Here is a 13,572-nt window from a genome sequence, read left to right as displayed (position 1 = left end):
TCAGTGTAAAGATTAATGCTATCACTGAACAACTCCCCCTCACTGTTGCAAAATGGCTCTATGTCGACGACTTTTACATCTCATGTCAGTCGTCGAACATGAGTTATATTGAACAGCAACTACAGACTGCTCTCGATCGTTTACTGAAGTGGACCACAGCAAACGGTTTTAACTTATCTCTCTAAAACCATTTGCATGCACTTTTTCTGCCAATGGGGTATTAACCCTAATCCTGAACTCCGTATTGGTGAAGTTGTGCTGCCTGTGGTCCCCGTGACAAAGTTCTTGGGGCTTATCTTTTACCGTAAGCTGACCTTTATACCACATGTCAAGCAGCTACGGGTCAAATGTACAAGAGCACTGAACATCCTCTGTATCCTCTCTTCTACCACTTGGGAAGTGAATCAATGTTGTGTGCTAAAGTTATATTGTGCTCTTTTTCAACTGAAACTCGACTATTGATCATTGGTCTATGGCTCTGCCAGAGCCTCGGCCTTAAAGATGCTGGACCCCATTCATCATCAAGGACTTTGGCTCTGCACAGGGCCTTTTTGCACTTCTCCAGATAAGAACTTATACATAAAGTCTAATGAACCTTCTTTGCACCTCCACCATTTGCAACTGTCTTTACTGTATGCTTCGAAACTTTGTTTTTTTACCAAAGCATCCCACCTGGGGTTGTTCTCCTTCCTCTGTGGGCCATACTTTTTCACACCAGACGATCTGCCATTGCTCCTTTTGGCTTTCATATCCAGGCATAGTTGGATGAATTGGGTCTGTCCTTGGATAACATTGCTGTATCCACTGGTCAGCCCATCCCACCATGGCTTCTTACAGTCCTCAGTTGTGACCTATCTATAAGTCATCTGAGAAAGGTAGACACTCCTGATTGGAAATACTGTTTGCTATTTGCTGAACATCTTTCGAACCATCATTTCATTCCCATTTATACACCCTTGTGCAAATTAATTGAAACAAGAGAAAAATTACAATTTTTTCAATTTTTTGAGTTTTATTTCTGAGCATCCAAATATTACTTGCAAATTAATACATGGTATGACCACCTTTATTCTTCAGAAGATTATTAATTCTCTTTGGCATCGAGTCCACGAGTTGACTGCAATCTTTGCTAATTTTTGAATCGAGGTACCACATATCAATTATGGCCTCAATTATCTTATCTTTTGTAGTACAGTCTTTTCCTTGAAGTCTTTCTTTAGAAATCACCAAAAGATTTTCAATAGGATTTAAATCCAGAGAGTTTCTAGGCCAGTCCAGTACCTTTTATCACGTTGTACTCATAAAACTTTTCACAAGTTTGTGTGTGTTGCACGGAGCCAAATCTTGCTGAAAAATGTCAGATCCATCTGGAAATCTTTTTTTTAATTCTGGAATGACTTCTCTGCAAAACTTTGATGTACTGTGGTCCTTTCATCACACCTTCTACGATATGTAAGCCTCCGATGCCATAGTAGCTGAAAAAGCCCAAAAACATCTTCAAGGGATGTTTTACGAACTGATTGATGTGAGATTTTTTAAGTTTCTCACCTGTAGTTTTGTGAACATGCAGACTTCTTTGACCCTGTATGAAGAAATGAGTCTCGTCACTGAATAACACCTTTCTCCATTGTTCTTGCATCCAGTTCTTGTATTTCAGACCCCATTGATACCATTTTTTCTTCATTGAGTTGATAAGAAGTTGATTTTTGACTGGTCTCCTTACCCTTCTATCGCAACTTCGAATGACGTAATATTCTTCAAAATATCAAGATATATTCTAAAAATAGATCGACCGTACTGCAAAACACAGCTAATGACGCCTCCTGTGTGAAAAAATGAATATTAAGGGAATTAGCAGGTCCAGCGAGCCTACACAATCTGCCATGCTGAAAATATTGTAAAATGACCATTTGTTTCAATTTATTTGCACAAGGGTGTACAGATGGTTCAAAATCAGATGACTGTATGGGCTCTGCTATGGTTTGTTGTGGTTCGGTGGTTTCACGTAGAATATCCTCTACAGCTTCTGTGTTTACTGCTGAACTGTATGCCATTTCTCTTTCCCCGGATCACATAGAAGCTAAGCAGTACTCAAACTGCACGATTTATACTGACTTGTTTAGTTCTCTACTGGCCCTGAAATTGCTTCACGTTGTTTCACACCCTGTTTTTGCTGATATTCAAAACCGACTGGCCCATTTCTCTATAACATCTTCTTCTATCCAGTTTTGCTGGATACTGGGCCACGTTGGTATTCGCAGGAACAAGCTTACCAACACCACAGCTAAATCTACTTGCTCTAGCACTATCACTGCTGTATCTGTTCCATTCATGGATTATGGTCCTGTATTCAAGGCTCGGCCCTGTGCCAGCTGACAGTGGACTTGGAGTGAGCAACACGAAAACAAGCTTTTCCAAATAAACTCTATATTGGACTTTGGCCATTTTACTACTGTAGGGATTGGAAAGAGGAAGTTGTTCTAACTAGACCATGCATTGGTCACAGTTTTTTAACTCATTGTTTTCTTTTATCTGGAACTGATGCACCAGTGTGTAGTTTGTGTAACGTTCAGATCTTAATAAGCCACATTTTAACTTCTTATCATCATTACGATTCACAATGACAGCACCATTTTAAGCATGTTCTGTCCCAAGGTTTGTTCATAAAGTTACAGTGTTATTGGTGATGGTGACACTGTCCATCTTGATAATGTTTTTAGTTTTTTAAAGGCTACTAATCTTTTTAATACCTTATAAGTTTTGTAATTTATACATTACACCTTCTTAATGTGACTTCGTTTTAAAAATCACAGTTCATCTAGTTAGATTTGAAATTAGAAAATGGCCGTAACATTAAATAACTTGAAACCAGGACTGGAAAGTCCAACCTCAGGTGACTAACACTTCATGTTTGAACTACCCGTTAGTTATCCAACATGCAAAGTAATTTTCATTTTAAGATTAAAAGTACTTTTATTTATCATAAAATTTTCAAAATTCACATACAAAGTCTTTATAATGTTCAGATATCAAATATTTCCTAAAGTGTTCTGTTATTTTCACTTAAGAATCTCAGTATGAGTTTAGTAGAATTTACCAATCTCATAAACACCATAAAAAATTAAGAAGTACAATGATTATAGATTATAAGTCAAAAACATAAATGTTTAGACTAAGTTACTTAAAACCTCATAATGTTATACATTTATATATATTTATTTTTGTGTATTGATCCTTCAGCCATGCCTGGCTCACAGTACAGAAGTTAGAATGATGTGGTATATGTGCGTTCATGCTACCAAATCCAGTAATGTAAAACTGACCTTTAGTCTTAAAAATATGACCATGTCTTAGTAGACTAGTATTTTGTAATATAGACTTACATTTCAATTATTATACATAACATATGCATATAGGGTATTACTATTTAGAAATAAGTTATTAAACATATTTTTTCTTAAAATATAAACAGTAACTAAAGTAAACAAGTATCCATTCTAGCTATGACCTTTATTCTCAGTTGCTTCATGACATCGGTTGTTAAACATTTTAAACTTCTGCATGTGAAAAGATATGAAACAAAATGAATTTTTAGGTTTTATATACATAACCAAAAAATAGTAAATTACTATTTTGATACTACAGAATTCCATAATAATTTATCAAATTTAATATCTGAGCTATATTTTGTCCTAAGAAATGAAATTTTCAAGCAGACTAAAGACACTTTCTACATCCTTGAAATCTTGTTTTTTTTTATTATATTGACCTTTCAGCAATGGCTGTCTAGCATTACAGAAGTTGCAATGACAAGATACATATACACTCTCATTGTCATATTTAAGAATATAAAACTAATTTTGAGTGTGACTTGTCTTGGTTGTGCTTCAGTGGACTAGTATTTCACATTTTAGTTATAATACATTATACATGTATATACATTATTACTATTTACAAGTAAGTTCTTAAACTTATTTCTTAGAATGTAGAACAGTAAGTTTAGATTTAGAGCAAATAGCTCTTCTAGTTATGAACTTTGCACTTGTTTGCTAAAGGTTGCTATGCCTTGTGAAACTTCACATGATGAGGGTGTGAAACAAAATAGTGTTTTTGGGTTTTATATGTTAATTTTGAATAACCAAAAAAATAAATCACTACATCAGTATTGCAGAATTCCCAAGTTATTAAGTTTAATAACCAAACTGTATTTAGGTCTAAACAAATATGAAATTTTGAGCTCACTAATATCTTACCACATGAAAAGAAAGAGTTTGCTTATATATGCATTTTGCAGAGGTTGAAAAAAAAATACTAGGGGGACATTCTGACCTTTTGATTGGTTATACATGTCATTGGACAAGGTAGTTGTATGTATTTTTAAACCTTGAAGAGGAGGTAGGTGGGGTCATCTTGTTTGATTGAGTAAATATATTAATATATAAGAAGAAAAAAAAGGGGGTATTGTTTTACATTCTGTCTTATTGATATCTGTAATTTGAGTATCTAATTCTTAAGAAATTATAAACTCTGTATTTGGACATAGAGATATCTAATTTGAACCAATACTGCATTTGACATACCATGTGACACAAAAATTGATATCTCGGATTTTGAAATACTTTTAAATTAAGAAATTACTTAGTGTATAATACTGAAACTTGAATTATGGTCTACAGTTTGATACTAAACTTATTGATATGTTTTCATAAAATAGGTCAATAAAATTTTGAATGTGAATCAACTAATATTACAACATGGTCTTTGATATGAGACGTGTCAGTAGGGCTAATAATTAGCTTGGAGTACCCATCTCCTGAACAGAAGTTATGTACATTAATGATGAATGAAAGATTATTTAGAACATGAGAAGTTGTTTCCCTTATATGTAAAATAAAACCTTGCAACACAAAAAGTGAAATTAGAAACTTGCAAATATCTCTGCATGGATCCAACAAATCTTGTTATCAAAGTTGGTGAAGATCCATCAATAGAGGGCAAAGTATTGCCATAAATCCCCTTAAAATTTGTATGTATTTTCTCATGCACTTGATGAATCTTCATGTCAGATTTGGTGGAGACCCATCCGTAGGGTGTGAGGTAAATGCCCATAAAAACTGAAAATTTGTTTGCATGTCTTTATGGATATAATGAACTTTCACACCAAATTTGAAGATCTATGTACAAGGGGTAAAAAATTCTCAGAAAAAGCATAGAATGTAATACGTAATTTCTACTCCATACCAATTTCAGTGAAGACCATATATATTTTAATTATAGACATACAATAAACAATACTGTTATATTTGTATAGATTCTACTAATTGTTGTTTATATTGTATTAATTTCTGATTTCAGACATGTTTGTAGAGAAAGCAGCTGAGTAGAAAATGAAGAAACTTTTTTTTTTATATATATAAATGTGATGACTGGCTAGAAGTAATGTTTCTTCATATAATTCACCAACTGTGGCAGGATTAGTCTTTTCTAGAAATATTAGCAACATATTTTAACCCTCAATCTTATTTTTCAGATGAGCAGTGATGATATCCAAACAGTTGTAAATTATATTTACTTTAAAATATTTTATTTAATCAGTTAGTTTTTCTTCACAAAATTTGTGAAAATGCTTTTTAATGTTTTTATGAGCTTGCTTTGAAATGTCAGATCTACACACTACTTGATAGAAATTTCTGTTTGTTTAATTTTGCCAAAACTCCCTGAAGTGTGGTAAAGATTCATTAGCATCATTAAGTAATTTTAAAGCTTTTTAGTTGTATATGCTTACTCAGCAGGCATTTAGAAACTGCACTGATAATTTCAAGTAATTTATTTTGAAATACTATTAAGAATATGAATTTAAATTCCTCTCTTTGCTTCTATGAAATGAAAGCTTTAGTTAATTCTATGGAATTCTTGTTGAGGCAGTTAAGTTTTGATGGATTGTCCTTTTAACTTAAGAACTGTGTAAATAAAACTTTTCAACATATGAAGCATTGCTACAAATCAGTGGTTATGTTTTTTTCTGCCACTGAAGGTTATGATTTCACCCACGAATATCTCAGTGACTAGAAAACTTTATGTAGTTGATCATAGAATTAGGTATTTTTTTTAGTATAATGTTTTGAACAACCTTGGATACAGAAGTCATTTGTGTTAAGCACAATGCATGTACTCAGTGTTAGGTTCTTTTTTTGAGATTCTTGAATATACATTACTGAAAGAAGCTGTACCATTATACCCTTGCCCATAACATTTCATTAAATCTATTCTTTTTTTCTTCAGTAGAATTAATTATTTCATTTTAAAGTCTGAACAAAAACTGATCAGTTGTGTGGTAAAATCAAAAATATTATATACTTATTGTAATATCATTAGAAATACTCTGTCTTGACTTTTAAATTACTGGAACTTGTGTCTGTTTTTTAATAAAAACTGAACATGTATATCCATAATAACTGTCAAATTTTTTCTCTTTCTTTTCGTACAAGTCCAGTTTCAGTAATTTAGAAACAGCATCTGACTCTTCTTTCTTCATTTTTATATTTAAATGCCACATGTTGCACTGCACAATTTATATATATAAATCTTGCTGACAAATGCTCGTGCATGTACACACACATGGGTGAAATCATAACCTTCAGTGGCAGGAGAAAACATAACCACTAATTTGTAACAATGTGTCGTGTGTTGAAAAGTTTTATTTACATAGTTCTTAAGTTAAAATATTTATGTTCCACAGATAAAATTTGCAGCAGTTTGTAGGAGTGGAGTGGAATCAAAATTACAATTACCAGTTGAGGATTTTATTAGTAAAATTTGTATCCAAAGTAAATTACAAATCTGAATTTTTCAGTACAGTTTTATTATTTAGGTTGTTTATGGATGACGTAAAATGTTTTAATTAAGACTATAAACATCAAGTTAATAAGGTGGCAAGAGGTAATGCATTAAAAATTTAAGTCAGTCAATCTTCATCAAATAAGTTTCAGTCATTAAGGTAGTTCACTGATTTTGCTTTTCAATTTCAGCTGGTTTGGTCACATACTGACTGTAGTATCCTAACTAAAAGTAATCATGAGCTATCAGATGCAATCACCAGCTCCACCTGGAAGCCGCCCAAGTAAGTTTTTATGTATTAATTTTTAAGTTTTTAACTAGAGAGAACAGTGTGATTAAATTCATTAATCAGTATAATTCATACTCATAAGCAGTATCTTTAAACAACCTATAATTTAGCAGGCTCTTTAATTACACTGCACAACAATTTTTTTGAAAAGTTTTTGCTGATTGTGACAGGCATCTGGTGGGTATGCACAAATATAGTTTTGGTTTAGCTTCATCACGTAGGAACTCTGAAAAATAGACTGTTAACTGTTTACTGGCAATAACATATTTAATTGCATTTATGTTTCTAATACGCTATTAAGTTCAACATAATTAAAAGTGTTTTGCTCCTGATTTTTGTTTGAATTCAAAGTCCAGTACATCACGTTGCAGTGTCCAACAGTAGTCAGCAAGTATTGACGGATTCCAGTTGCCCTGATATTGTTTTTCCATTGTAGCAATGTCCTGGTGAAACCTTTCACCATGTATGTCACTGGCAGCACCGAGATTTGCTGGGAAGAAGTCCAAGTGTGAGTGGAGGAAATGAATCTTGAGTGACATGTTGCACTTCATTGTTTTGTATGCTTTGGGAAGTTTGTCTGCCAGCTGAATGTAATGTGGGGCACTGTAATTGCCAAGAAAATTGTCAGCAATGTCTTTGAAGGCTTTCCAGGCAATCTTTTCCAGCCCATCTAACAGATCTTTGAACCACTTGTCACTCATAACGTGCCTGATCTGAGGGCCAAGAAAAATGCCCTTTTTGATCTTGGTGTTGGGAATATCTGTCTTAAATAATGAAAACCTTTCACCTTCTTTGTTCATTGCTTTCACAGAATTTTTCATAAGTTCTTATTTTATGTGAAGAGGAGGCAAAAAAATCTTTGTCGGGTCGACAAGCGATTCATGTGCCACATTTTTCTGTCCTGGAACTAAATTTTTATGGAGTGGCCAGCTCTGTCTAGAATAATGTGACTCTTTGGCACGATTGTCCCATTCACAGATGAAACAACAGTACTTTGTATAGCCGAGATACAGTCCCAGTAACAGAGCATCGACTTTCAGATCTCCACAGATATTCCAGTTGTACTTGCTGTACTGGATGTGCTTCAACAACATTTCCATGTTCTCATAGGTTTCTTTCATGTGTGCCGCATAGCCAACAAGTATTGAAGGGTGAATGTTGTCATTGTGTAACAGAACAGCTTTGAGGCTTAACATTAAAGAATCAATAAAGAGATTCCACTCTTATGGGTCATGGTCACAACCCAAAGCAGAGAACAATCCTTCAATGTTAACACAGAAACAGAGACTGTCAACTTGTGCAAAGAATTTGATTATATCTTCTTGGTGGCTTTGAAAAACGGAAATTTTCGTACCTAGTGACAGCAAACAACATACCTGCAGTCTCGAACCCAGCAATTAGGTTTTTGCTTTTGACAGACCCAAATCTCTGACCAGATCATTTAATTCTGTGTTATGAGATGTGGATCGTCTGAGGAGCACGGTTCAAAATCCAGATCGATGTCACTGCCAGTTCCTTGCATTGCAGTTTCTTCATTTGGTTCATCTAAGGTCCATTCCTCTGGTGGTTTCGGAATTGAAAGACTGTTGTCATGTGACATGGGTTTCATTGCAGAAGGCAGATTAGGATATTCTATTGACTTCTTGTTTTTGGTAGAGAAACCAGACACATTAGTCAAACAGAAGTAACAGTCCGTCACATGGTCTTTCTGTTCTCGCCATATCATCAGGACAGCAAACGGCATTGTCTTTTGAGTGCCTCTGAGCCAGGCTCTCAGACAGACAGCACATGTCGCATAACAAATTTGAGGTGTCCATTCCTGGTCTTGATCACCAATTTTACAGCCGAATTACAGATTATATGCTTTCTTCACAAGAGCAGTCATTGAGTGTTTCTGATGAACAAGCGTATACTCGCCACAAATATAGCAGAATGTATCGCAGCTGTTACAACATTGACGAGACATATTGACTAAAACGGCTATAACATCTAACTTACTTGTTACAGTGCTACTGAGGCAGTGCTATATTTTGACACAATACGTACACATTATAAGGTCTATATTAATCCAGTGGGCAGCATCTGTGTATGCAAGCCACTTTTATAGCCTGCTGAGACAGTGTCAAGCTGGCTACAGCATGCCTGGGCTGCATACTTCCACAGAACAGCTTCCAACCTAGCCTGATTTCATGCTTGGTCATGCCCCGACTGCACAAAACATTGTTCATAGGTCTCTTACAGAAACGAAAATTTTTGGACACAAACATAAGAAAATATATGATGAAATGGTACATGATGGGCAGATTTGGATGTGATTTTCATGATCAGCAATCCAAAATCTATAAGGAACACCCAAAAGTGTTCAAGAAGCAAAAACTGTGTTGTGCGGTGTTATGGTATAAATGTGTTGAAAAATTGTTAGCTGGCCAAACTAAATTTCACAAAAGTAAACAATAAAAGTGTGATAAATAATATTTAACCCCACCTAAAATATACTAGCTTCATGAAGAACTTAGTAATGCGGAATCTGCTTTTACTATTTGTTTTAAATAATCCAAGTGTTAAAAGAAGTATTTTGATCTTCTAAAAGACACTGTGAGATAGGGAAGGCATGGCTTATGAATTTGGATTTTGTTATATTTCAATAAAGCAAGAAGCTTTAAAGTTATAATTTATATTGTCTTAGCAGTATCTATAATATAAATGTGTAACACATTCAGATCGTATAGGGGTAGAAAAGAAATTTGAAGTGTAATGCAATACCTAGAAGTTCAGATTGAGAATTTATTTGTATACTTGATTTTGATGTTGAGAAATTAAAATATATGTAATGTATTAATATTTATACTATAACCTATTTTGACACTAAATTTATGAACATACAGTAATAATCAAGTTTTTTAATTAAATTGTGAATGTAACTGTAAAAAGGTTGTGTAGTATCCTCTGACATACCCATATTTATAGCATTAAAGGATTACCAGTCAGTTCCCAAAATTACTGGCAATGTATGAAAAGCTTACCTTTTAATTAAAACTTAAAAAATGATGCTATCATATGATAATAAACTTATGAAATATTTTCTGTTTAATTTCATATTTTTTTCTGTAAATAAATTCAAGTATTAGTACTTTTAGAAATGTAAAACTGCTGATAAATAATTAGAATATTTAACAATAAGCACCATCATTTCATCTTACTTAGTATAAGATGTCTTATGACTGAATATAATGGATTGCTGTAATGGGTGACCAGGTCAGATTTCTGATTTACTTTAGGTATTTTATTGTTCCTATCAAAATAAAAAAAAAATAAGCTGACCTGCAGTCCTAATGGGACAGGATTTGAAATTTTAAAATAACTTCAGATTGCAAATTGAGAGTACAATCATTAAATTCCATTGTTGGTGGTCAAGTTTCCAGGATGTTCTAAAATTGCTCTGGCCTAGTGAATATTTTTAAATGTCACTTTCTCAGTTCTCATGAAATTAGGAAGAGTCCTCAGTACATTTAAATTGCACTCTCTCATACCCTTAACTTGATTGAGAAAAGGGACTGAAGGTAAAGTTTAGTTGAAGGGGCACATTTGGACAAAGAAGCTGAAAGGTTTCAGGGTTCATTTGCCTCAGGATTGGGCAATTCTATGCCTTTTTAATAAAATTCAAAAGAACCACAGGTCATACAACCTTAAGTTATCAGTATTATTTTGTTCAATTAACAAATAAAAATAACCTATTTTATTTATGTAACACTTTAGTATTAAAATTGTATTTACATGATATTTTACTAATTTTATTAGTATGACCTTAGCAGCAAAGCAATGTTTTCAAAGTCCTCCTTTGGTTATTTTAGAATAGAAGTGGCTGAAGAGGACAAGTATATGTGGATAGTTTTGTTAATTAATTACAAAAAGAATTGTAAAATTCAGAAATTTGAAGCTTCCACTATAACTAAAACTCCATCGTGTTATATGTATCAGGTCATCCATTAAGTAATGTCCAAATTTAGGTTCAGAAAAATATAAAGGATTTCAAATGCTTTTAATGTTAGTTAATCAATAATGTATGTTCCATTATTATTAATTACTTCATGACAAGGATTCATATGCTTTTGAATGCCACTTCTATAAAATTCTTGGAGTTTGAAGGAAAAGAATATAGAGAGGTTAGTTTTGACATCTTCATGTGTTCCAAGCTCTTTTTTATTAAGATAGTTCTGCAGGCTTTGAAATATATGATAATCAGATGGGGCAAGGTCTGGAGAATAAGGAGGATGTGGAAGTTTTTTCCAGTCTAGCTTTTCACTCTTTGCAGATGTGATCCTTGCTGTATGGGCCTGTGCATTATCTTGGTGTAACACAACACCTTTACAGTTGATCAAAGCAGGCCTCTTTTCTTTCAGTGCAACATTCAAGCACACAAATTCTTGACAGTAAAAGTCTGGTGTAATCATATGTTGAGCTACTGCTCAATGTAATAATTACACAAGCAATATCCCACCAAATGCTTAACAAGACTTTCCAAGGGTTGGAGGTCCATTTTGGGTTGTGATTTAGCCAGTTTACCTGCACTGAGCTATCATCTGTAGTGCTTAACATTTTTATAAAATAATTTTTTTTTTATATCTCCAGTTGCTAACCTGTCCAAAAAAGGTGAGTTATGTTCATGAGAATTGCTCTAAGGTTGGCTTCTGTCAAATCATGGAGGACCTATTTTCAAATTTTTGACACCTTTCCAAGCTGTTGCAGATGATGGTGAACTGTCAAATGGGTTGAATTGAATTAAACTTCTGTGCTAGTTATTCAACTGTTACAGCACAATCTTCAAGTGCAGCCAGCAACAAGTCATCATTAAACTCAACAGGACGAACTGAACGTGACACATCACTTAAGCTGTAGTCACCTGATCTGAACCTTTGACACAACCTTCGATATTTTCTTTTATTGAGAGACTGCATCATAAACACCTTGAATGTTTCATGTAGTTTATACTACACTATTGTTTTGTCTTTTTAAACTTGTAAAGCATTATATATGCCTAAAGTGCTCCTCAGACACATCCATCTTCATAAGGGTTTAGTTGATTAATGATTTGATAGAGTGGAGTTGGGTGAGTTTATTTTATTTGTCTGAACATTTTTATACATATGTCCTAAAGCCATAGTCATTAATGCCTTCTACAAAGAAAAATGATGATGCACTTTCTGTTTTAAATTTTTGGACATTACTCATGTGATGGCCTGATATATTACAAACAGTAGTGTCTGTCTCCTATTTACAGTAGATGCTTCCCAATTTTGTTTCAAAAGCTGTGCATGAAGACAAAGCTAAATATTGATTTTTGAAATGACAGGAGAATAAACATGAATAACGTTATATTTCATAAGCAGGGTTTTCTGCACTAAATTGTTTAGAATTAAACACATCATCATTTCCGTTTCAAAATGTGATGTAACTTAAAAGAATAAAATGTAATTTACCATATTTTATTGTTGAGTGTCTTAGCATTACTGAAATACTTAACAGTTACTTTTCATGGTGGGTGGTGCAAATGAAACCAAGAGTGCAACAGAATTAACCTTTTTATATATAGTCCATGAACTAATTTAAATTGATAGATTAACTTGAACTTTCTCCATCATTGGGGTTTGATAACTTCTGCTTGTGTAAAATAAATTATCTAATTTTATATTTAAAAGTTATAAAATTGAGATGTAATCTGTCTAGAGTCTAGGGAGTGCCTTGGCATATAAAATATGATCCAAAATGTATTTATGCAACTATCTCAAATACAGTTTTTATTCATATGTGGGATCTATTAACTGAAATGCTATTCATACTATTATTAGAAATTTATGATGAGATGATTAACTATGGGAGTATGCTCAAGTAACCTCTTGTTACCAACAAAACAATAAGTATAAAAATGCTTTTTTTCCAACTTATAGCTTTAAGATTTCATTTACATAGTCCCTAGAACCTCAAAAGTGAATGTTATTTTTTAATTTAAGTTTAATATTTATATATATATTTCACTTTCTCTGTGATATCACTAACTGAGCTATTATCATCAAATTATACTAAATAGTCAATACTATATTACAGTAAAATATTTAAAATTAAAACAAGGAAAATGTACATACATTCTACTACTACTTTGTGAAATAATTTTAATTTAAAACATCTATTTTGTATATCTTTATATTTTCATTGTGAATTCCAGCCCTATATATATATATATAAACACATCATCATGCAATACAAATGTGTACTAATGTAGTTGTATTGTCTATACTGTGTTACTATACATAGCCATTCATAATCAGTTGAACTTTGTATGAAATTTGTGCATAAAACAGTACACAGGTGCAATTTGTCCACAATAGAAAGTTTAGTTACTAAAACATCCTTATTAGTCAGTCACAAAAGTGAACTTTTATCACTTTTTT

The 13,572-nt window shown here is 33.1% G+C and overlaps 1 protein-coding gene across 7 annotated transcripts in view; it reads left to right on the top strand.

Annotated features, from left to right (window-relative positions):
* Positions 1-13,572, top strand: part of LOC143229016 (armadillo segment polarity protein-like) — a 56,727-nt gene that overhangs the window by 11,281 nt on the left and 31,874 nt on the right. For 5 of the 7 annotated variants that reach the window (XM_076460634.1, XM_076460638.1, XM_076460635.1 and 2 more), the window contains one exon: positions 7,029-7,120. In XM_076460634.1, the coding sequence (XP_076316749.1) occupies positions 7,075-7,120 (46 nt within the window). In that variant the 5' untranslated portion in view covers positions 7,029-7,074. Of the gene's footprint in view, positions 1-7,022; positions 7,121-13,572 lie in introns of all 7 variants that reach the window. The other 2 variants (XM_076460637.1, XM_076460636.1) reach the window with 1 other exon arrangement.

The sequence above is a fragment of the Tachypleus tridentatus genome, chromosome 10 (assembly GCF_004210375.1).
Source record: "Tachypleus tridentatus isolate NWPU-2018 chromosome 10, ASM421037v1, whole genome shotgun sequence".
NCBI lineage: Eukaryota > Metazoa > Arthropoda > Merostomata > Xiphosura > Limulidae > Tachypleus > Tachypleus tridentatus.
The sequence above is the reverse complement of the archived record's forward strand: the minus strand, read 5'-3'. Positions and strand labels throughout refer to the sequence as shown.